A 24,344-nucleotide genomic window follows, 5' to 3' on the forward strand; every position below is an offset into this window, starting at 1 on the left:
CGTGGATCACCATCTTCCTTGCAACTTAGAAACGACACAGCAGCCGCCGAGAGCTGCAGGACGTGCGTAGGTCAGAGCTTCCTCCGTGGATGCTGACGTGACGTACCCCACCGCCTCCACGGAGCTTTCCTGGGTCCCCCTGCTCGTGTGAGGCGCTGCAGATAACTGCGTTGCAGAAAGCTTTCCCCAACGTCACGTTTCGCTTCGCCGTAGGCGGCTTTCCGGATAATCTTTTCAAGCACCTCCCAAAGTCCTGCTCAGCGTCCAGTACGCTTCCGCATGGGAGAATTGGCAAAATTGCATTAAAAGGACGTTAGGATCAGACCACCAGCTTTCGTGTCAGTGACTGGAACAGGCACGTTGCAATAACTGGCTCGCTGAAAAAATAACAGAAAAAAAGCTGGGAATATTTCACTTAAAAACAATAAGCATGTAAATTATTCTTCGCAGATACCTCCTTCCCTTCTCCCCAGACTAGCCCCTGACCACACATTTACCACGGCGGCTCTGGATCAGACAAGGGCTCGTAGCTGCTTGTAAATCTGGGAGGTTTTTCCCCTTCCAGCTTGTTGAGAGCGTCGAGCCTGGAAAGGTCACGTCATCTGCTCCCAACCAGAGACTGCGCAGAGGCACACAGCGTGCAAGAACTTCATCTCTTCCTGATAGCCCAATTCAAGCTTTTCCTATACGTTGGAAGAAATTACGCTCTGCAGAACAGAGATGAGCAAGGCAGGTGCCCTGAATCCCGGCAGTTGGCTGCTTGCAGGAGATGATGCTCGGCCATGGCTTCCTCTCACAGTTCTCGGCTCACCAGAAGTCGCTGGGAGGAGATGAACCGTTTTGTGCGGTTGCCACGAAAGCCCTCCTACCCCGTGAGAAGTGGTTTTGCAAGCCTTGCTTCAAGAAGGTAATTAATCGCTCGCAGCGTGTGAAGTAAGCAAAAAGTCCCGTTGAGACGTGATTAACTTCAAATAGATGGAATCGCTCATGCTGTTAGCACAGTCCTCAGCATAACTTTGCCGTGGGTCAACTTGCACGCCTCCAAATAACTCCCAGGCATGGGTGAGGAGTTAGCATGGGCTGTGGATGATTTCCTGGAGGCAGCTGGGGCAAAGTGACTCTTCTCCTGGACCTCAGACACTTCAGGAGTGGGGATGTGGCCAAACTTTGTCAGTGGTCCTGAAGGCCTCAGTGCTGTTGAATTCACTAATATCGTTGCTGCCATTGAGGTCAAAATCGGGAAAAATAAGGGAAACTCTCCCAAATCCAGTTGGCTTTTGTTAAGGCCAGGATTTTAGGCAAATATTCTCCACACGTGCACCAATACAGCAGGCGTTCAGGCGTTGCACAAGAACAAGGGGTTGAAGGCAATCATTTTAGATGATGTAGCCTCCATTTCAGATGGTCACCATGTCCCACAGAAGAGGCTCCTCACTTCTGATGGCCAACCTAACAGTGCTGACAAGCTCTGAGGTCCTGCGGGACGAAACACCCCACAAACCAGGGGAGAAGTCTGATTTCCCAACCGGATGATTCTGACAAGATGCGACTTCGATGAGTGCCCGTGCCTTGAGTCTGGGAGGGCTTTTAGCTCTTCTTCGGCGGGTCTCAGCTGTAGACACTCGATTTGGGAAGGAGGGTGATGAGCCATGATGGGTCGGTTGACTTGTGTAAGTCAGCGCAATTGCAGCCATCAGGAAGATGAGCTTCTGGGTCTCTGGAAACCCAAAGGGCAGCATCCAAATTCACGGAGGATGCTTTTTAGGAAATTTTCATACTTTTCTTCAACTGCACGGTCGATAAAAATTTATGTAATTTTCTCCTCCCCTCCCCACATTTCTTCCTCAAATGTCTTGATCCCATGAGCTGAGGATTTTAACAGCATCATGTCCCAAAGACTGCAAGGATTAGCAACTTTAAGATTGAAATCTGGATTTTCCCAGTCTGGAGTTGCTCGGATCACAGTACGTCGGTCCTTTGTAACACCAACGACATGCAGGAAAATCTAGTGAAAAAACTCCAATTTATTTGGTTAATTTGGTATCAGTGGCTTGGTTCTAATTCATCTCCTATCAAAACAAAAGGAATTATATTAATAGATTCAAAATGTCAGTTAAGCAGTTTATCCTGAGCTCGTGCATTCAGAAATGAATAATCTCTTGAGGTCGAGGGACAGATGCCAAAGTGAAATGCCGGGCAGACCAGTGGGTGGGTAAACCCAAGCCAAACTTATTCAACTGCTCAGCGTTGTTGGACTCAAACTAACATTTAATATTAATTCAAACGAAAGCTGTGAGTAATGGTCATCCTGTGGACATGGTTTTTTTATGTATGGCATTTTTTTCCCATTGTGTTTTTTCCCCTCTCTGTTTTAAAATGTTGCACAATTAATTAAAAAATTGGGTGTGTTACTCACATTGCATGCATAGCAATATTGGGAACACTACAAAGACAAAGAGTCAAAAAAAAACCCCAAAACAGAAATAGGAATCTCTTAGTTCTACTCATGTAAAGTAGAAATCACAAAATATTTTTAATTGGGATTTTTCACTTAGAGGTTCATGGAGATTCGCCAACATTCCCTGTCAAATTCTGAGAGACCAAGTTTTTGGGGGATAGGGAAGGAAGCCTCTCTTGTAGACAATCGGTTAAAAATTTTTGAGAAACCAAGGGTAGGAATAAACAGTTTCATGTCCATTCCCCAAGGCAAGAGGATAACAGATGGGATCTCTCACAGATCTGGACCGGGCGATCTGTTGTTCAACACGTCATTACAAAATCTGACCAGGGAGTGAGTAGTGAGGTGACAACGTTTACAGGCAAAATTATCCCAAAGAGCCGTGCCTGAAACCAGGGAAAGATCTTGCAGCACAGTGTGATTAGGAGGTACAATGGCAGATGTGATTTAACCTCAATAAGAAACACATCCTGGAAAAATTATGCTAATCATATGTATACAGTCACGGGCTCTAAATCAGCTATTACCTCTCAGGAAAAAAGAGATTTGGGGGTGATTGTTGATAGTTGCCTGAGAAGATCAGCTGAAGGCTCAGCAGCAGTCAAATCAAACATTGGCAGCTGTTAGGAAAGAAATAGAAACCAAAATAATAAACATCGTTATGCTGGTGTAAAGACACCACATTTTGATGACTGATGCCGATCCGGCCACCCCATCTCCAAACGCATATGTAAAACTACTAAAATTACAGCGAAGGGTTATCATGGTTAATCAGAGGGAGAAGTCAGCTTCTGCATAAGGGAAGACCAAAAGTCTGCGAAGGACGTGACTGGTGGGGCAGGGAGGGAGAATCTGGTAAATCTCCTGAGTCACGAATATTGCAGGCACGACGAAGGAATAATTAGGCAGTAAACACCTAAGACAAAAGCTGGGGACACCGAAGAAATTCCCAGGCAAACAAAAGCAACTCAGTTTTTCACGTAACGCATCGGCCCCTGGCGAAGCTGCGGGGGCAGGATGCGGCTGAGACCAAGCGAATTAAAAGGGTTCAAAAAGGGACTAAAGAAATTAATGGATTAGAGGTGCATTAGTGCTATTAAACACGATAGGCGGATGCTCTCTACATTAAAAGTGGACTATTAACCACAGAAAAGCTTTCTACCCTACGTGAAACAATCTCAGCGCAAGATTTCAAAGGCCGCTCCCGTGACACGCATGCTCATCATCGGTGCTACCACGCTTGCTCACGATCTTCGCAGAGATGCCACAGGGTGTCAATGCCAAATCCAGCCATGGACCTTCTCGTCTGGGGGTCAGGTACGCCCACCTATCAATCACGTTACGTTTTATTGGTATACAAAGGAATTAGCTGCCCAGGACTCGGTAAGTATCTGGGATATTTAAGCAGTGGATCGCGCACACATACTGCTTTCACTGTATTATTAAACACTCTATGTGTTTAATAATTATTTAAACATTACACCTATACCAAGTCTCTAAATCTGGACTATATACAAGCACCATTAGTGCTTATTCTCCTCAGATTTAGCCCTTTCAGCCAAGATTTAACCTGGCATCAACCCCAAACTCTGACAATATAAAGGTAGAACTAGTGCAACAAGAATCAGTAAAGCTGGGAAGGAGAGAGGTCAAATAATGTCCTAAGGTGAGATTTTTCCATGGTCTTGGAAGAATTTTGCAAGATTTAAGATAGACAGTTGATTGGTGCAATTACTTATTCACTCTTAAGCATTTATGGCATTTTTTTTCATGGGCTGTAAACGGTTTTTTAGAAAACAGGGGTGAAGAAATGTCTCTGGAAGCGTCTGTGCACAATGCCGTGGCCGTACCATGCACCTAGGCTAGGTATCCAGCCTAGACGGGACAGGGTTTACTTGCGATGCAGACGAGTGCCGGCCGCTCGCCACCTCTTTGCTTCTTGCACCGAGAACACCACAGTGAAAACATAAGATCACTTTCACTAAGCTTTAACCTAAGTTTTCCCTTTTTTAATAAAACAAAACTACCTCTGGTCCCCACACGCCAACCTGAGGTTGAGCCGCCACCTTTATTCCCCGGTTTGCCGGGCTGTCCCCCTCTGAGGAGCGGCCCACGCCACGCCTGGGCTGTGGCACCGCCGGGGCCGAAGGCAGGGCTTCCCCTCCCCGAGAGGCAGCTCACACCCCTCCAACGCAGCGGGGAAGGGGCACGCCGGGCCCCCACGGCTCCTCAGGGACAGCGGTCCAAGCGGGCCGCCCCACGGGAGACGCTCCCGGCACTGACCAAGAGGGGCCTCCGCCACCCCCCGCCCCGTCCCACAGCTGAGGCGCTGGCCCGGGTGCCCGGCGGAGGGAGGGAGGGTGGCCGGCGCCGAGCCACAACCCCCACCGGCTGCCGGGAAGGGGGCCAGCTCCTGGCACTCCCCCCCACGGGGCGGGGGGCGGGCGCCGGGGCCGCCGGCCGGGGGAAGGCGGGAGGCGCTGCCCGCCCGCCCGCGCCGCCTCAGCCGCTCCAAGCTGGCGCCGCGCTCGGCCGCAGCGCCGCTAGGGGCGCCGGGGGGGCGGGGCTTCCCCCGCAACCCGTCGGTATTGGCCGCCGCGCGGCACCGCCTGACATCATTGGTCCCTTCCGGCTCGCCTGCCGCCCGCCGATTGGCGGCGCTCCCCCCGCCTTCCCCCGGCTCGCGGACGGGGGCGCGAACGTGCCGGGCGGGCTGTTCCCTGGCCGGGGGGCGCGCGCGGCCGCCACGTGGGGAACTGCACGTAGTCAGGACGGGCGGGGGGGCGGGGAGGGCACGCGCCGTTCCCGCCAGCGCCGGCGGCCGAGGGGGGGGGACGCGTCAGGGACGTCAGTCGGCGGGAGGGGGGGAGAGAGAGGGAGGGGCGGCCATGAGGGGTGAGGGAGAGGCGGGAGGGGTGGGAGGCGGCCGTGGGGCTGGAGGGACAGCTGTGATGGGCGATCGTGAGGGGAGATGAGGGGCGGCCGTGGGTTGTGAGGGGCGGCCATGAGGGGAGATCATGAGGGGAGGTGAGGGGTGGCAGTGAGAGGTGAGGGGCGGTAACTATGCGGTGTGAGGGGCTGCTGTGGGGGGGAGATGAGGGGCGGCCATGAGTGGAGATCTTGAGGGGAGATCATGAGGGGAGATGAGGGGTGGCCGTGAGTGGAAATCATGAGGGGAGATGGGGGGTGGCCATGGGTGGAGATCTTGAGGGGAGATCATGAGGGGAGATGGGGGGTGGCCATGAGTGGAAATCATGAGGGGAGTTGGGGGGCGGCCATGAATGGAGATCTTGAGGGGAGATCATGAGGGGTGGCCATGAGGGTTGAGGGGTGGCAGCCTTGAGGAGAGGTGAAGGGTGATCGTGACGGGTGGCCATGGGGACATGAGGGACATCCATGTGGAGAGATGAGGGTGGCCATGAGGGGTGAGGGGCTGCTATAGGAGATGAGGGGCGGTTGTGGGGTGTGAGGGGTGGCCATGGAGAGATGAGGGGCAGCCATGGCTGCTTGTGAGGTCAGGGGAAGGCGGCTGGCATCGCCCCCCTCTGAGGAGCAGGGCTGAGGTACCTCCAACACCACCCACCGGTTCCTTTCCCCAGAGCAGCCGGCACGCGCTGGCCATGGGGGTCCTGCCCATTGCCAACCCCACTCCTCTCTCCCGGCTGCCACCTCCTGACCCCCCGGCCCGGAGCAGCGGCAGGCCTGGGCACGGGGCCAAGCATCGCCGGGCCGACCGGCTGCCAAGGGAGGCCTCCACCAATGCTGGTGGGGTGTGCGGTGCCGTCCCGGCCCCCCTGTCCCGGCCGCCTTGCAATGCCTCCGCTGGCATGTTGCAGCAGCACGTCTCTACAGAGCAAACTGCCTGCTAACGTGCGTGAGATCGCCAGGCGAGGGCTTTCGTAGGCACCTGCCCTCATCTGCATATGTAATAACTCGCTTTTCATCTTAACAGGTATTGAGGTGACTTAGAAATCCAAGCCTGAGGAGCTTGGGAGGAAATTTAGGAGTATTGCTGGAAGTAGAAGATTTTGGCTCCTGTTTGGATGCTTTGGAGAAGGTACCTTATTTTTACTGGACAAAAAAAATAAATACGTATATGTTGTTGAGAAATACTAGAGTCCTCATACAGACAAGGCAGGTTTCATTTTTTATTCAACGAGTGGATGATAACCCCTTCCTGTCCCAACAATTTACCTTGGACAACAGTAGTAAAATCCTGTCTGCGTTGCGTATATTATTAGTTGGTGGTAAAAACACACATTTTTTTTAAGCTGGCAATAGGCCCAGCATTTGTATCCGCTAGCTGACACAAATTAAAACAAATCGCCTTGCCTGTACTGAGGCTTGAAAGGTGATTGCCCAAACAGGCTGGCAGTGAGTGGCCCTTCTGACGGAGGGAAGGGATATCGTGCTTTTTATCCTGGGGGGTATAAATTGGTATTTGGGGAGGGTCCCGAGTAAAGCCCGAAGGCATTCTGTTGGCCACTGTGTTTGTCCATCAACTTTGCACTATAAAGGGACAAACAGCAAAAGTGAGAATTTTTGTCACGGGGAACCCAGAAGCCAAGGCTTTGAGGGAGGAAATTCAGTGCACAAAGCTGAAATAAACCCCGAAAGGAGCATCGCTGGCGTTAATTTAATTCTCCCTTATTGCTAAACAGGCTCGGTGAGACCAGTGAAGCAGCTCTGGCAGAAGAAAAACCTTCGAGGTTTGTGTACGGTCGTGCTGGAGAGCTGCGGCAGGGACTCGAGTAGGGGTCATCGTAATGTCCCCTCGAAATTAAAGAGGAATTAGCGGTAGGGCCCGTTAAATGCAAACCGGGAGGCTCTGGGCACGGTGTCTGTACATCAGCGGGGGGCTAAGGACAGCGGGGTGGCAGGGAGCCCCGTCCCTTGGGCAGGAGGGTGTGGGGGGAGCCCCGGCCCTGCGGAGGCAAAAAGCCCTGGCGGACAAAATTTAAAATACATATTAAAAAAAGCGCCTTTCAGGCCAATACAGCTTAGTAAGCAACAAGAAATCGCATGGGCGCTGCCAGCCTGGCGACTCCCTCCGCTCGCCCGGCCCCGGCGCTCGGGTAAATAGCGGAGCCTCGGGGGCTGCGGGGAGCTCGGGGCCTTCCTCCCCCTGCCTGCCGGGCGGGGAGAAGCCGGGAGGGGGACGGAGAGATGCGCCCACCCTCCCGCCTGCCTGCCTGCCTTTCCCCCGCGGTGGGCGGGCAGCGCCGGCATCCCCCCGGGCCGGGGCGGCGCGGCGCAGCCCGGCGGGAGCGCCGGGGCCGGGCGGCGGGGGCGTGTATTTAAAGGCAGCCGCGGAGCCAATGCGCAGGAAGGGGCTGAGCATGTGGGGAGGTTGTTTACACCAGCCCAGCCCCGGGAGCTTTAACCCGGCCGGCGGCGAGGCGCGGAGCAGGGCTTCCCGGACGCTGTGAGTAGCGGGGCGGCGGCGCCGGGCATCTCCCGCCCGGCCGGCCGGCCAGCCTCCCTCCCTCCCTCCTCCCTCCCGGCACCGCCGGGAAAATAAAGGGGAAAAAGCTAAAAAATAATAATAATAAAAAAAACGCGCGCGCGGGAGCGGTGGTTCCCGCCCGGCCGGGCCGCGCCTCCCCCGGCCCCGGCTCCTCCCCGCCCCGCCCGGCGGGGCTCCAGCCCGGGGCCGCCGCGTACGTGAGCCGGCCGCGGCGGGGACGGGGATTTCAAAACAAGCTGCGGCGGGGGAGGAGGAGGGCGGGGGAAGGCGGGAGCCGCGCCGGAGGTAAGCGCCGAGCCGCGCCGGGCCCGCTCCCCCGCTGTGGGATCCCCCCCTGTCCCCCACGGGTCTCTGCCCTCCCCCGGTGCGCGCACCCCTTCCCCCGAGTCCTGCCCGTTGCACGCTCCCCGCGGTGCATGCCCCCCCGGGGCCTGCCCGGTGCATACCCACCCCTGCCCGGTGTCTGTTGTGTCCCGGTGTACCCCCCCCGCCCCGGTGCATGCACAGCCCCCCCGGTGCGTGCCACGCCCCCGGCCTGCCCGTTGCATGCACACCCCCCCCGTTGCAAGTCTCCCCCCTCCTTCGCGTGCATGTCCCGCCCAACCGGGGCCTGTGCCCGGTACATGCCCCCCTCCCTTCCCGGTGCATGCTCCGCCCCCCGGTTTGCCCGGTGCATGTGTCCCCCCCCCCTCCCCGTGCATGTCCCTCGCCCGCCGCAGCCCGCCCCGCGCACACGTGCCCTGCCCGGTGCCGCCCTCCGTGGCAGGCCCGGGCACACGCCTCCTCCTCCCCTGCCTCCGGCCCTGCCATCTTCCCCACGTGCCCCGCCTGCCCGCACAGCCGCGGGCCCTGCACACGCATACATGCACACGCATGTACATGCATACATGCATGCCCTGTCTCCTGCTGCACGCTTGTCCCGGTGCCCCCACGGTGGCTTCAAGTCACGCTCCGCCGGCACCGCTCCCAGAAAGCAGCAAACTCCCGCCCTTTCCTTCCTGGCTGCCCTCGCCGTCAGCACGCATCGGTCCGCCGATGCTCGGGGAAGTCTCTCTGCCTGCACCGGCATTCCTGCCTGTGCTGGAAAATGCGTTTTTAGGCAGGCGGGTGTTCTCCAAAAGCGTTTTCCTCCGGAATCATCCAGCAGCGGCAAACGCCGGCACGGGTGAATTGGCAGGGTGAGGGTCGGGGAGCCCTTCTCGGCGCTGCTGGTGGGGATTCGGTGCAGCCCCGCAGTGACATGTCCGCGGGTGGAACCCAAGCGGCGAGCAGCAAGCACTGAGGCGGGATTAGGAGGAAACTCTTTGGGAAAGCGCCTGTTTTGTATTATTGTCCGTGGGTGGGTTTGGCTTCATCTTGGGGTCAGTAGATCCTTGTCGCTTCTTTTTTTTTTTTTTTTTTTTAAAATAAAGGCCCAAACTTTGCAAACTGCTCCATGCGGATATCTTGTTTCCTGGTCACGTGTGCCGATGGGCGCGGGGCTGGAGCGTGGTTTGTAAAGGGCTTCGGGATGTTTTGGGATGAGAAGGGGCTTTTTGGAAACTGTGGGCTGGGAGAGAAGACGAAAAACTGGGGTTTATTATCAGTTATTGCAGTGTTTAGGGTCTCTTATAGGCTGTACTTTGCGGTCTGGGTTGCTGATCCATAGCATGGCGGTCTGTGGCAGGAGTTAGGCTGGATTTGAGGGAACCTACCAGCATTTATTCCTTAAAAAAATGGGAAAAAATGGGGTGTGCTGTAATTGCACATTCTCTAGGGAGGGGATTTGTGCTGCTGGTCCTGGTTTGCGCAGCACCATAGGCACAGGAGCTGCCTTTCTCCCGGCAAACCCCAGGCAAACAGCAGCTGGGGTGAGCGCCAGGGCACCCTCCCCACTTTGCCACGGCCCCCCGACCTTCCCCGCTTGCTAAATGAAGCATTCCTCATTTGCCAAACAAGGCGCCTGCTTTCCCAAACCTCCACCCGGGCTTCGCTCTGCCGGCAGCAGCGGCAACGCCGGTAGGCACAAGGGCTGACGTTTTTCCCCGGCGAGAGCTGGAAAAACGCCGTCCAAAATACACGCCCGGCATTGAAGCAAGAAATAATTTGGGATCTGTGCCGGCTCTGACCCCTGCGGCGCGTGATTGCTAACAGCTGGGAGGGCTCGCGGCGGCAGCGTGGCCTCCCGACTCCGCCTGCACTGCTGACGCCCTCCCAGCTCTTGCTTCTCCTCTTGCTTTGTGTTTTGGGGCACGGCGGGGGAAGGATTTTTCGGCGTTGGCATGTCACCCTCTGCTATGGGCTGAGCGCCGAAATGGGATCTGGCATTCAAAGGTCTGCTGGAAGCAGATGTGGCTCTGAAAACTGGCTTTTAGGAGGGTTTTCCTTCCCCCGCTTGCAAGCGCGCCTCTCTCCTCCTTCCCGCTCCCCCCCCTCCGGAGCGGAGGGGGAAGGAAAGGGAAGACGAAATGAAACCCCAAAGGAAATGAGAAGCAGCCTCCCACCTTCGGCGCTGCCCTCCCCGCACCTGGCCGCTGGCCAAGCACTGCCTTGAAACCGGCGTGCACCGATCGTCGGGAAGGCGGCGGAGATTCGGTGCAGTTTTCTATGCGGTGGCGGCACCGACGTCGCTGCATCGACTCCCTGAGCCCTTGGAAGTGCAGTTCGCAAACCCCGGCGCCTGGGATATCCGAGAGCGAGGTTTTAAGGTGATGCGGGAGGAAACGTGGTCTAGTGGTTAATTCCTGTGGTGAGGTGGAGGGGCTTTGCCGCAGCTTTGCTCTGGGATTTGAGGCAAACCGCCGTGTCCCCCCCGCCAACCCTTTTGGTCTCCTTTTGGATGAGAAAGTCCTGTATGGGTATATAGGAGATGTGGGAGCGGAGCTGCTTGGCCAGGTCACTTGTGTTCATCAGAAAACATGTTGCATGGTGGAAAAAAGACATTATCGGACAGAGCGGGCTCCGGAGCATCCCCCGGCGATGCCCGTACGCTGCAAAGTCCGGCGTGTTCCTCGGGCAGGGCGAGATGAGAGGGAAGCCGGGGGAGCGGCTCTGCTCAGCTGGCCGCCGCGGCCTCTTTGATCCTGCTCCGGAGGGAAGGCGGTGACGGCGGCAAAGTCCCCGTGCGCTGCAGGACGGGCAGCCCCGGCGTGAGGTGCTGTCCTCGGCACACCTCTATCCATTTCGCACCCTATCCCACCCTTCCTGCTCTATTCTTTATGGCTCCTAAATAGCTGTTAATTTTCTACTCAGGGACGGATGGATTTCGGGAGAGGACAAAGCGAGCTGAGTGCGTACGGTTATTCATAAAACCGCTTGTAAATCTTGGGCGTCCTTTGAAGCGGGACATTGTTTGGAGTAACCCTTCCCGGGACGGTTGGAGGTGGAGAGGAGCAGCGAGCTCCCCTTCCCTTCCTCAGGAACCTTTTCTCATCCGAGTTAGTGTGCGAGACAGTACTGCGTAAATTAGATATAAAAAACCCAATATATTTGATGTGCCGTTAAAATGCTGCCACTTCATGACAGGGAACCGAGCACCTCTTGCAGTGACCCTGCGCGAGGAGGGGAGGGGAGGGTCTGGGCGCAAGCGCGCCCAGCGGCTCAGGGTTGATCCTCCCTCTTGCACAAGCAGCAGCTCCTTGGACTTGGACTCTCCGTGGCCCAGGTTACACTCCCACCCAGACACCCAACAAACACCCACAGCACCCAGCCGGCCGGGTGACGCTTGCTGACAAGCCCAGGCAGGGTGGCAAAAGTGACAGGTTTGTTGGCGGTGCAAAAGCACGTGGCTTTTTCGGTGCTCCCCGAGGCACGGGGCTGCACCAAGCCTCTTGCCTCCTCTCCCTCCTCCCAAAACCCCAGGTGCTGTCACCCTTCAGCCTCGCCATGGTGTGCATCCTCGCTTCCCCCGCTCCTCGGAGAGGGTGTTGCGGTGGAGGAGACTTTGGGAGGAGGATGCGATGGAGGAGGCCAGCGAGTGCTGCTGGAGCTGTCGGATTTATCAGGGCTGGGTGCATCGTCTGTCCCTGTGCCTGGGTGTACTTTGATTATAAGGAAACCTGCAAACACTTGTTTCTTTTAAAACAGTGGTAAAATCTACAAACCCAAATAAACAAGCCAGGCAAACTGCTCTCTGGATAGGCTTGCTAGCAGAGCCACACCAACACGAGGAAAAGTTATGTCAGAGGAAAAGGAAGCTATTTTGGGGGCAAAAATAGGCTAAAGATAGTTACAGGGAAACAGTTTAGGATAAAAATGCTCCACATTCTTCCTTTTCGAACAAAGCAGGGCAGGAGGATGCTCCCGTTTTGTTGCCAGACTGACCCTGGAGTTGGGAGTGCTGGGCATGAGCTGCGAGCTTGGAGAAACCTCTCCAAAAAACACGAGAATTCCTGAAAAGGGGAGCATCGGGGTGCAGGCTGAGAAGGGGTGCTGGCTTTCACTGCCAGAGAGCTTTCCGCCCCTGCCGGGGCGCGAGCAGGGGAGTTGCAGGACTGCGCTGGGCACGGACCCAAGTCTAGAGGTCAAGGTTGAAGAGCGCTGGTGGCAGGTTTCAGCGTGACGGGCGGGAATAGCCACGGTGGCCTCAGGAGCATGTGCTGCTGGTAGCTCAAGATGGGGACGTGGGCTCCGAGGGCTGTCTTGACTGTATCCGTGGGGTTTCCTTTGGGCTGACTCATCCATTTTTTTTTTCTGGGGGGGTTTAGAAATGACCGTAAAGACAAGAGCGGCAGGATGGGGGGAGCTCAGGCACACTGCTGTCCCCATGTCCCCACAGGGTCTCGGAGCTTGGGGATGCTGGAGCAGCGGAAAGCTGCTTTCTCAGCTCCCAGGGTGGCGGTGGGGGAAAGACACCGGTTGAACATCATGGTCCTGCACTGGAGGTAACATCCCCGTGTCTTTCTCTTCCACAGCGTGTCCGAGATGGCGAGCGTGCTGTCCAGGCGTCTGGGGAAGCGCTCCCTGCTAGGCACCCGCGTCTCTGCCCCCGGCACCTTGGCCGACGGGATGCTGGTGGCCACCCAGATCCCTGGCTTGCAGACCGACCTTGGCCGGACGTCTGCCCACGCAGTGCCGCGAGAGGACGGATCCTGCACGCCGTTGGTGGAGGAGAGCAGCCAGGCACCCAGGTTCCCCAGCCCTGGCCGCCGGCAGCTCCGCACTGGGCAGCAAGTACGTAAGGAGGCCCTCGGTGTCCTTGGCTGGTGGGATGCACTCCGGTGGGGGAGAAAACTCCTGGGGCTCTTCTAATGTAAGGTGCAGTGGGGATCTGTAATTACCAGGAGTTATTAATGGGTGTTGGCATTAGTGCACTTGGCCCTGGCTGGCCTGATGGGTTTGGACCATACCAGCTCACGTGGAGATCCATCTCCTCCAGGAGATGTCTCCAGTCCTAGCCAAAAGTAGGTCTCCAGAGAAGAGGGTAAGAAGACCTGACACTTCCCTGCAGTGTTCTCCAACTGAGGCGAAGGGAGATGGTTTCTGTACATTTAGTGACTCCCAGTGGACTTCTCTTCCATGAACTTGTCCTGTCTCCCCATGCCCTACGTTAATGTCTGAAGGCAGGTGGCAAGGAGCCCCCCAGCTTAGCCACGGTGGCGATGAGCCTCATGGCTCGGGTCTCAGAGCTCAGTCTGCAGCAGCCTTTTGCTGCAGGGTGGAGGGTCGATGGCATGGACGTATGTGGTGAAGAAGCTCTTAGGGAAGTGAGGTGCGATGGCTCGTCCAGAAAGGACATCTAGTCCTGCTGGACCCCGCCATTTCTTGTGCCCCAGATTCCTGATGCTTAGGAGGGCCGTGCCTTGGCCGGGATGCTGCCTGGGGCAGGGAACAGCGCTTGTTCTGGATCCCACCGGAACGGTTCCTGTTAATGCCTGGCCAAGCAGCACTGTCTGAGGGGCGCCGTGAGCTGCTGACGTAGAGCCCGTTTCTTGGCTGCTACCTGCAGAGAACTGTAAAACCTTTTCTGGGCAGAGCTTATGAAATGGAGTGTAAATAAGGCCCCTGTTCAGTTTTCTGGCTCCTCCTGCCCCGTATTTATTAACCACAGGACAGTGAGAGTTGTTTTCTCCTACGTGCTCCACTGTGGAGGATTTTGTTTACTTGCTTTGCTGCTAGGAACGGTATAAAAGTAGTGATGGGGAAGCCTTCACCTCCCAGCGACAGCCGGGACCTGTGCCAGTGGCTGCGCAAAGCCAAAAGAGCTGTTGGCTCCTCGTGCCGTGCGCGTTCTGGGGGACAGCCTGTGTGCTTCAACGGGGAAACCTTGCTCCTTTTCAGAAAGCGGGGTCAGGGTCTTCTGTGTCCTGATCCTTGCACTGATCCCCTTAACCTTGGTCCTGCCGTGGGTGGCTTTTTCCACCCTGGTGTTTCTGCCAGAGGTCCCACCTGAGATGGTCTTGCAGGCTTCTCCCCAGTCAGGGTATGGGTGCATGTGTCCATCCTCTATCAGCCTGTTGATATGACACCCGTGGCGCTTCCATGAAGAGATGTTCCTGTTCCTATAAATAGCTGGAGACATATGTAGCGTCTTTTGACACAGATACATTTCCATTAACAGAAATAGGCTCATGGGTGGTAGTGGTGGAAAACTGCCCATCAGAAGGAGTTTGGGACTCTGTGAAGGAGGAGGTGAGGTTTGCACATCTTCCCCTGCCCAAAGGAGCTGGGACTGGAGGAGCCAAGGTGTGAATTCAGGATCGCTTTACCCAGGAAACCTCCGTTCCCCTGTCACCCTCTGGCTTTTAATCCTTTTATGTACGTACTTTGCCAGGGTGTGTAATAATTGTGGGAGTCTTTGCAGCAGGATGGCATGAGAACAAGACCAAAGCAGACAAATTCACTGGAGGAAAGTCCACCCAAAGTCACGACACTCAGAGAGGCGGCTGATACCGGCTCAGGAAATCCCTCAACTTGGGATTGCCAGAGTTGGGGAGCTTGTGCTGGGAAGAGCAGATCTCTTGGTGGTGGGGTTGGGATGAACCCTGGCCACCCCTTTGCTTTGCTGGGACAGCAGTCTGAAGTCAAAGCCCTTCAGGACAGGCTCTGCCTTCCTCCTAAAGCCCTCTGTGGACCCCTCCACTGCAGGAGGAGGAGGAGGGGGGGATCCTGCAGCGGGCGAAGGCTTGCTTGTGCTGCAGCCCGACATCCCCTGGGAGCAGCGGGTGGCAGCGACAAACCGCCCCTCGTGCCGTTTTCAGGTCCTCGTCACCTACAACGGGCAGGAGTGCGCCGGCCTCGTGGAGCAGCACAACCCGCTGAGCGACAAGGTGAAGGTGCTGCTGCCGGAGCAGGGCTTGCAGGCGTGCTGGAGGGTGCAGGACGTGCAGCCGGCCACGCTCCAGCCCCCCACCCTGCCCACTGCCGGCAATCCCGGCCCTGCCGAGGCGCTGCAGAGATCCGTATCCAGCAATATCGACGTACCCAAGAGGTTTGTGTCTTTGGCTGGTGGTATCTCACTCGGGGAGGAGAGGGGCTCTTGGCGGCTCCGGCAGCACTCGCACTTGGTTTTAGGCCAACGGAGAGAGCGGTGATGCTGGGGATATATCCGCCTTCCCAGCATGGGATTATCCGGAGGATCATTAAATTCAGGATTAAGGGGAATTTAAATCTTTTTTTTCCCTCCAAATGGGGAGAAAACATCCTTCCCAATGACTTAAAAATGACTGAAAGTTTATGGAGGGAGGTGGAGGGGGGGAAGCTGCGCTGCTGCTGCAGGTTGTGCTGCCCTTTGGATGCCCAGTGAGTCCTTGGGTCATACCCGGGCTGTTTCTCTGCTTTTTCCTCCACACGTTTCACATCTCTCCCCTCACGGTGCAGGAAGGCCGACACCGCTGTGGAGATGGATGAAATGGTGGCAGCCATGGTGCTGACGAGCCTCTCCTGCAGCCCTGTGGTGCAGAGCCCTCCCGCCGGCGAGAGCGGCATCCCCCGTGAGTGTGCATATGAATATTTTTAAATATATTTGTTAAAAAAAAACAACATCTGAAACAAAAGGAGATGCGGAGAAGCGTGCTGTGCCCTTTGGATCTCAGTGCCAGGGCTCTTGCTCGCTGCAGAGGTGCTTTGCCGGGTGCCAAATAGCTGCCAGGACAGGGACCATGCTGGGCTGGAGGTGGCCGGGGAGCAGCACCGGGGTTACGGTGGAACCCATGGGTGCCGGCACCGGTTGGGGACGTCCCTGGTAGCACGGTGGGGGTAACCCTGCTCTCTGCAGCAGTCCCGGGGGGCCGGGGAGCCCCGCGCAGGAGTCCCAGACCGGGGAGCACCACCCGGTTGGTCCTTTTTTTAGCAGCAGTTTCATTCCCGAGGAGTCAAATGCAGCCGGAGGGATAAAAATAGGCGCCCGGAGCCGTGGGAAATGTGCGTGCCCTGGTGCTGGCTGCTCGCCGTGTGCCGGCTGTGCCCGCGGGATTGCACTGATGCCAAGGAGGAAGGGGAGGGGGGAAAAAAGGGGATAAACGACCAATAATTGGGAGCTGGCGCTAAGCAAAAGTGCAAAGGCTTCACCTTGCCAAGTTTTTAAAAAAATAAATAAATAGAGGCAAATTGTTGCTGCGGGTTATCCAGCCTCAGGGCTGGTCTCTGCCCTGGCGGGGGTTTAGTTGGCCCAAAGCTGATGGTGGCAGCGCATGTCCCATCCCCGCAGCCTCACGGGTGGCGTGTGATCCCTGGAAGGAGAGTGGCGACGTCTCGGACAGCGGCAGCAGCACCACCAGCGGGCACTGGAGCGGGGGCAGCGACATCTCCACCCCTTCGCCCCCCCACCCCGCAGGCAGCCCCAAGTACTCCAGCGAGGCCCTGAGCTCTCCCCAGATGGACGACGGCTTCGAGACCGACTCCGACCCCTTTCTCCTCGATGAACCCGCTCCACGCAAGAGAAAGGTACCGCTGCCGTAGCGGGGGGGCCCAGCGCTGGTGGGGTGGCTCGAGCTGAGCCAGTGTCCCGTGGAGGGGATGCTGCCACCGGGCAGGGGGTGACAGGGGCCATCTCTCTGCCAGAACTCGGTGAAGGTGATGTACAAGTGCCTGTGGCCAAGCTGCGGCAAGGTCCTGCGCTCCATCGTCGGCATCAAGCGGCACGTCAAGACCCAGCACCTCGGGTAAGGCAAAGATTTCACCTCCTGAATCTGTGCCCGACCACCAAAGCCTTGTGGCCTGCTGCTGCGTAATTCATAATTCCTGCAGCAAATATCCCCAATGTTGGAGATACTGGCTTCTGTGCACTGCGCTTGGCAGTTCTCAGCCAAGCAGGCCATGTCACCAAAGCCGTGTTGTATGTGTCCCCACCCTCAGGGAGCCCAGGGCTTTCTGGGAGGCACGGGGGCCCCATTTGGGCTTTGGGACTGCGCAGCTCGGGTGTGCGTTTTGCACCGGGGGGAGTTCAGGTTACACGTGAGCCCTGGGCTCCTGGGCAGATGCAGAAAGGCACCAGCCCAGCTGGGTTCCACAGGGGCTGACAGCTTGAAAGCCATGCCTGCTGCTGCGGCACCCATGTGCTGCAGCACCCATGTGCCAGCCTGGCAGCGGCCGCCCCTTTGACAGTTTGCTTTGCTTTGTCCTGATCTCCTGTGAATTCTCCCCAAAATACAAGTGGTGAGGGTGTGGATGTGGGGATCAGCTTTGCTATGCTCTCCTCCTGTGGCCCCATGGCACTTCTCACCCCAACCTCAGTTTTCTCGTGCTTTTGTCCGTGTTTTCCAGTATGTATTTTCTCCTCTTCCCTTGCAAACGTGAATGCTCTGGGAAAGGCGAGGACAGAAGGGCTGTGGTGCAGTGGGCAGCGCTGGACTGCCATCCAGTGCCGGATAAACGCACTGGGAAAAGAATAAAAAAGACTTCAGTGGCTGTTTCCTGCTGGGTGACCTGCAGGGTTTCTGTCACAGCTGTGCTAAATGAACTCGATTAGAAATGAGCAGGGGATTTTCAGTGGCGCCCGGTCAATGTGCCAGCATTTTTAAAGGCCCTGGAAGAGGTATTGATCTTCCTTGGAAGTGCGAAGTGCTGCTGCAGAGGCAGTGGCTGTCGCTGATCGCAGCCGATGTGATGCTTTGGAGCCTGGGAGCGGAGCTGCTCTGCCTGGGAGGGCGAGATCACTCTCCCCCGGGGAAGTCAGGGACCGCTCACCTTGATGGAAACGGGACTGCCTTTTCACCGCTGTCCCCCTTTCCTCCCCGGCAGGGATGGCGCAGACTCCGACCAGCGGAAGCGGGAGGAGGATTTCTACTACACCGAAGTGCAGGTGAAGGAAGAGCCGGCGCCGGAGGCGGCCACCGCTGCCAGCCCCACGTCTGCGTCCGCCCCCATCATCATCCAGCAAGCCCTGGCGAAGCCAGAGGCACTGCTGGTGGAGCAGCCGGTGCTGGAGCCTGCCCTGGCCAGCAGCGCCCTGAGCCAGTCTGCCCCCAGCTCCTTCTGGCACATCCAGGCTGATCACGCCTACCAGGTGAGCTGGTGGCATCTCCCGGGGATGGGTCACCTCCCGAAATCTTGCCGAAGGGCAGGTGGCGATCCGGTTTGCTCTGCAAGTCCCTGCTGCGGTAGGGACATTTCATTGCCACCCCCGCAGCACGGAGAGGCTTTGGTGCCGGTGTAGCACCATCCCCTGCCTGGCAGCCCTTCAGCTCTTGAGCAACCGGCTTCGTTAACACCTGGTTAAGGGGCTCGTGTGCTTCTGCCACGGCCGTTCTCGGGCTGGGGGGAGCTGCCGGCCTCTGCTCCCCTGCAATTACCCCGTGCTGGTATGCAACACACCCTTCTGCCGGCAGATAACACAGGGCTGGAATGCAGCCGCGCCGGATCCTGCACGTCTCCGCTGCACGCTCGCTCGCCGGGGCCCAGGCTTTTGAGGCACAGGAAACCTGGGGGCTCAGTGCGGTGGCCCCATGGGCACCCTGGGCCAGTGGCCCTTGTCCCAGGGGCTGCTTGAGAGCCAAGCGCTGTTGTGGAGCTGCAAGCTCGTGCAGGGGCAGGGTATATAGATCCATAAGCTGCATGTATATCCGTTTCTATTCTAGGGAATGGGTGCGACATCATCTAAAAGCAGAAAGCCTATGTAAATAGGTACAAGAATATATACATATAGACCAGAAGCTTCTGTGCCCTGGCGAAGGGTGACACAGCACATGTGCCATGCCCCACGTTAGCAGGATTTGGTGCTGGAGGAGAGGTTGCGTGGGGATTTCCATTCCACCCCCAGCGCTCCCAGTTTGTGGGTACTCCAGGCTGGTCTTCTCAGGGAGGTGAATGCCTGTGGGGTGGTGTATGGGAACGGGGAGCCCCCGGGGCTAGTGCTGACAGCTCTTTTCCTCTACAGGCATTGCCCTCGATCCAAATTCCAGTGTCCCCCCACATCTTCACCAGCATCAGCTGGGCCACTGCCACCTCAACTCTCCCGTCCCTGTCACCGGTGAGTCCTGCCTGTGTTTCCCCTTCATCCTTTTGGGGTGCAGGGTTGGGCTGGGAGCTGTGGGGACCTTGTCTCTGCTTTCTCACTCCGCACCCACTTTAAACATCCGGATTTGTGGGCTGGGGGCACCTGTGTCTCCCGCTTGCCCCATCACAGTGCCAGGAGGCTGCAAGGGAAGGGGACTGCATCGTCCCACGTGCCCTTTGACAGCCGATTCCCCGCAGGTGCGGAGCCGGTCGCTCAGCTTCAGCGAACCCCAGCCACCGACGCCGATGCTCAAGTCCCACCTGATCGTCGCCTCACCGCCCAGGGTGTCCATCGGCACCAGGTGAGGGTCCCGCCGGCCGGAGGGGAGCAGAGGTGGAGCCCGTCAGCAAAAGGGGTTCCCTCCCGCATCTCTGCTGAGATGCGTCAGAATGATGCTCGGTCGTGGTTACGGGGCATTACCCTTAGATACGTGACCAGAGCTCTGCAACGAGTGGATAAATGTGTTTTGTTTTTTTTTTGTCTTCCCCCGTTTTGCAGGAAAGTTCGCGGTGAAGCCAAAAAGTGCCGTAAGGTGTACGGCATCGAGCACCGGGACCAGTGGTGCACGGCCTGCCGCTGGAAAAAAGCCTGCCAGCGCTTCCTGGACTGAGCGTGGCACCGCGGTGCCGCGTCCCTCCCCTGCTCCTGCCTGGGGAGCACCGGAGTCCCTCACTGCTGCAACCAGGGACCTTGGAGGTACCTCCTGCGACCCCAGAAGACACCTCCAGAGCTGCGTGTAAATTCCTCCTTCTGTATATTGTACATCTGCTGGGTTTGCTCTTTTTTTAAAAAAACTTTTTCCAACTTTCTCTTTTTTTAAACCTGAAGAATATCTCCCTTTGTACGGTAAAAGCTGGGGTTGGGAGGGAAGGAAGCCGGTTCCTCGGGATTCGGGGGAGATTGTAGACGATCTGGGGCCCAAAGAGCTTCCTGCATTTCCCAGATCAGCTCTAAAATCTCCCGAACTGTCGCAGCGTGGCTGGGGTGAGGCATTGAGGCAGCTTCCCGTGTCCTTTGACTACCTAAAAGGTGCAAATCCCTTGTACCCTTTAAGGGAGGGGATCGGTAACAATTATAGCTTTAAAAAAGAAATGCTGTTGGGTTGCTGCAAGCAAGGCAGGAGCGGTTCTCAGGGCAGCAGTCGGAGGTTTCTCCCCCCGCGTGGATGTGGTCTCTGCTCGTGTCACGTCACACCGGTAGCTCGAGCCTGCGTGTGCCTCTGGTCGGTTGCAGAGTGGTGTTTTTGGAGGCATTTGGGGGAAAAAACCACCCAAAACGTTTTAATCAGGAAAACTATGAGAATTTTTAAGGCAAAACCTGGTGTTCTTTCTCATTTTAGGCTTCGTAAGTCTGCTTAGCTCCGTGAAAACCTATGTTGTGGCCCTCGCCGTGTCTTTCAAAACTAGGCTGAGCAATTTTCGTTTTGTTATTTAACTATTCTACCAGTAAAGGCAGCTGGGAGGACTGGGAAGGGCTTTCCCTTAGCATCACCCTACGGCCCCAATTCAGCAAAACACTTCAGTATTTGCTTTTGAATCCCATCGAGCCTGGTGGGAGTCAGTTTTCTGACTTCCATCCTTTAAAATATATATTTACCCAACCTGAACTGCTGCTGGTTTCCTGTCACTGTCACGGCTGTCCCACCTACACCAGCATTGCTGGTGGGGCATTGCGCTTGGTGTCGGGCAGGGGTGCGTGCAGCCGGGGAGCCGGATTGCCTCGTCGGCTTTCTCCCCTCGCTGGGGCCAGCAGCCATTTGGATTTGTAGTATTTCTTTTGCTGCGTTCTTGATAATCATAGGCTGTAACCCGCAGCCATCGTGCCAAGAGCAATCCCTGCAGGCAGCTTGAGTCCGGGGTGCTTTTAAGGACCCCGCGCTGAGACTCAGCTTTCCTTATAAAAGCGAATCAAGTGGCTGGGAGAATCCGATACTGCTCCCAGATCGCTTTAGCCCCGTTGTTGAAGAGATCAGGTGGGCAGGCGAAGCGGGTTGAGATACGTACGTATGTATTGCTGGTGCTTGTTGACGTGTTTGGGTATTATTTTTTGTTGTTCGTTTGTAATTTTGTACATATAAACAGTATATCGTCCCGCAACCTCATCTTCTCTCCGGTATCCAACTGGCGGATGCAAAATTTGGCCACTGGAAAGCAGGAGCAAAACTCCCTGGGCAGGGTGTGACCCTGCGGGGTTACGTCCCCGGGTGGGTCTGGGCAGGTCCGGCTCAAATCCCGGGGAAGAGAGGAAGTTTTGCTCCTGGAGAGCCCCTCGCTCAGGCTCCCATCCCTGCTGGAGCGTGGTGTTAGGAGCAAAATGTCGGGAAAAGCCTTTTCCTCTCCCGCTGGCATCGGAGACGCTTTGCAGGTTCCCAGGTTAAGCGTTTTATTGCAAGAATGACTTTCCAAAGCACGTTGCAGGTTGGTGCTCTGCATCCACAGCCCTGGTAACAATTAATTGCGTGGTGGGGTTGTTGCACTCGAAAATAGTTGGGTTTTTTTTTTTAATAAAAACGCCCCCACACCTTTGCTGCTGTCTGACCTCCAGCATTTGAATGGCCAAGCCAGCGTTACCCGTCCTGCGTCGCCTTGCGGAGCTTAGCGTGTTTATCCTTTTGGGGAAGGGCCCTGCGATGCTGGGGTGCGGGCAGGTTTTCGGTGACACTGGAGATGCTGGTGGCTCTCCCGAGAGGTCCCACACAGAGCCTTGCTGCGTTTTCATTTTCCAAATATCTTTTAAAAACGGGGCTCGAAGCAGCACCCAGAGCACGGAAGGAAAAAAAAAAAAGGGGGTGGGGGTGAATTTGTGCTTTCCTCAGACCTTGTGCCTTTGCCCCCACAACTCTGAGAGACCCAGGCAGGACCGGAGATTTTACTTCTTGCTTTTTCTATGCCCTTTCTGCCCCAAACGGTGTCGGGCACTGGTCGGACACGACTCTGCTCCCGCGACTCCCAGCTCAATCACTCAGGAAACGTCAAACCAAGCCATCTGGGGGTCGGCATCGGGGTGCAGCATCACCCTGGCCCGGGGGGGGTTCATCCCCCCCGAAACCGGGGTGTAGCATCGGACACCCCCAGCCCTTCCCAGCGCAGATCTGCCTCAGAGATCAGGTTTTTCATTGGTGGCAGCTCAGGTGTCCGAAAAATAAAGCGAAAATAACTTTCTGCTTTTCAGTTAAAGATGCTTTTTTAAAAAAAAAAAAAAAAAAAAATATATATATATATATATATATAAAAAGAAGAAAAAGGCGTCAATGGCTTTGGAGCAAGCAGGCATGCAGTATCCCCGGGTGAGACGGCGGGGCTGGCGGGACCCCCCCCAGCAAATATGGGGGACGCAGCCCTTGCCGTGCCTCCTCCTCCCGCAGCGCATAGCACTTACTGCCCGGCAGCCGGCGGGGGTTCTCTCGCGTAGGAGTATTTCGTATCGGTGTTGGTTTATCGGGGGGTGGGAGGCGCGTACGGCTTCTTTTCCAAGGGCTTTTGCGGTACGGACTTAACCGGACAAAATCGTCCTTAGGCTCGTGGCTCTTTTCTTCTGGCTTTTTATTTTTAATGGAGAAACTGGTGCAGGGTGGGTTGTTTTGGTTTTTTGGGGTTTTTTGTTCTTTTTTTTTCCTTTCTGTTTTGGGGAGTATTTTGGAATTTTTACACTTTAAAACAGAAAAACCTTCTTGTATTTTTGCAGAAATGACAGCAGGCTTCCAGTGTGTCTATCGGGTTGGTTGGCATTGGATATATAATTTTTTTTTTTTTTGTCCTTTCTCTATTATTTCCCTTTCCTATTATTTTTTAACTCACTTCCAGCCACCTCCCAGCCTTTGGACTTTTCCTCCCGACACTTGAGTCTCGCTGGTCTCAAGAAAACTCCTCTTCAGCCCCAACCGCGGGTAACCCCGACCTGTAAAAACCCAGCTTGGAGAGTTTTCCCTCATCATCCGGCTGTCTCCCGGAGCATGTATATGTATGTATATAGGAACCTCTTAATTGGGCACTAATTAATTGGAGGCTGCTCCCCGCTCTCCAGCTGGGACACTGCCCACCCCACTGTCGGACCCCGAAAGGCAAAGTGAGTGGGTTTAGCGCAGGGTGACCCCACGTCGTCACCCGGTGCCCTGTTGCCATCGGCCGGAGGCTTTGTGGAGGAGCGGGGAAGGGGTTGGGGACGCTTGTCACCGGGGCCGTGCCCCTGTGGGGACGATGCCGTATCAGTGAATTTTCTGTCTTGTTGGAGCTTTCCTCAGCTGTCTTCCAAGTATTATTTTTATTGTTTAAAAAAAAAAACAAAAGAGGGAAAAAAAAAAGTTAAAGAAAATAAAAATGTGAAATGTAATTTTTACAGCAGCAATATGAAATATATTTTATAAGAAATAAAAAGAAAAGTTGCCTGATAGCTTGCTGGCTCTGCCTTGTCCTTGCAGCCCGTGTCCCCTGGGGACTCCCCGTGTCCCCCGGGACGGATGGGGGGGCACTTTCTGCCGCCGCTTGCGGCTGCTTGGCCTCGACCCGGAGATGTCCCCCCCCCAGCTCGGGGAGCCCCTTGGCACAACCGTTTCTGGCACCACTAGATAGCAGTGTCTGCCCGGTGCTGGGAGCCGCCGGCAGCAGATGCTGCGCTTCCTTTGTTGTTGTTGTTTTTTCCCCAAAAAACCCTGAAATCATCAGGTTTTTAACCTGGAAGCTGCGGGGAGGGGTTAATACGTGCTAAACCCGGCGGGTTTTTAATCGGTGTCCGGCCGTGGGGGACTCTGCAGAGTCTGGCGGCCCAGAGCCTGCCCTCGCTGTGAGTTGAACATCGAGCTGAGATGCAAAAAACCTGGGTATTTGTGGGGTTTTGATGCATGTTGAGGTGAAAAAGGAACTGGAAAAGGGAAAAATAAAAAGGGGGAGAGGAGAAGGGAAGGGGCTGGGGGACGGGGGAGAGGGGAGGGGGCTGCACCAGGGCAGCCTCCCCTCCACGGGGAAGGAGAGGAGTAAAAAAAATACGCAATGAAAAACTGCATCCCAAAT

General features: G+C 56.1%; 1 protein-coding gene across 2 annotated transcripts; it reads left to right on the forward strand.

Moving 5' to 3' along the window:
- The first annotated feature begins 7,776 nt into the window (after positions 1–7,776).
- Positions 7,777–23,727, forward strand: ZNF395 (zinc finger protein 395). 2 transcript variants are annotated; one of them, XM_075144795.1, is made up of 10 exons: positions 7,777–7,883; positions 12,818–13,076; positions 15,104–15,333; positions 15,723–15,835; positions 16,552–16,787; positions 16,905–17,005; positions 18,084–18,348; positions 19,219–19,311; positions 19,536–19,639; positions 19,837–23,727. In XM_075144795.1, the coding sequence occupies exons 1-10, from the start codon at positions 7,777–7,779 to the stop codon at positions 19,946–19,948; spliced, it is 1,620 nt and encodes a 539-aa protein (XP_075000896.1). In that variant the 3' UTR covers positions 19,949–23,727. The 2 variants fall into 2 exon arrangements, with proteins under 2 accessions (XP_075000896.1, XP_075000897.1); XM_075144796.1 differs by lacking the exon at positions 7,777–7,883 and adding an exon at positions 8,030–8,210.
- Positions 23,728–24,344: the final 617 nt, after the last annotated feature.

Source organism: Calonectris borealis, chromosome 3 (assembly GCF_964195595.1).
Source record: "Calonectris borealis chromosome 3, bCalBor7.hap1.2, whole genome shotgun sequence".
NCBI classification, from domain to species: domain Eukaryota; kingdom Metazoa; phylum Chordata; class Aves; order Procellariiformes; family Procellariidae; genus Calonectris; species Calonectris borealis.

Excerpts from the sequence above, each read along its gene's own strand:
- ZNF395 (XM_075144795.1), top strand. The coding sequence starts at position 7,777 with ATGCGCAGGAAGGGGCTGAGCATGTGGGGAGGTTGTTTACACCAGCCC. Across the intron at positions 7,884-12,817 it reads AGCAGGGCTTCCCGGACGCT|CGTGTCCGAGATGGCGAGCG; the intron begins GTGAGTAGCGGG and ends TCTCTTCCACAG. Across the intron at positions 13,077-15,103 it reads AGCTCCGCACTGGGCAGCAA|GTCCTCGTCACCTACAACGG; the intron begins GTACGTAAGGAG and ends TGCCGTTTTCAG.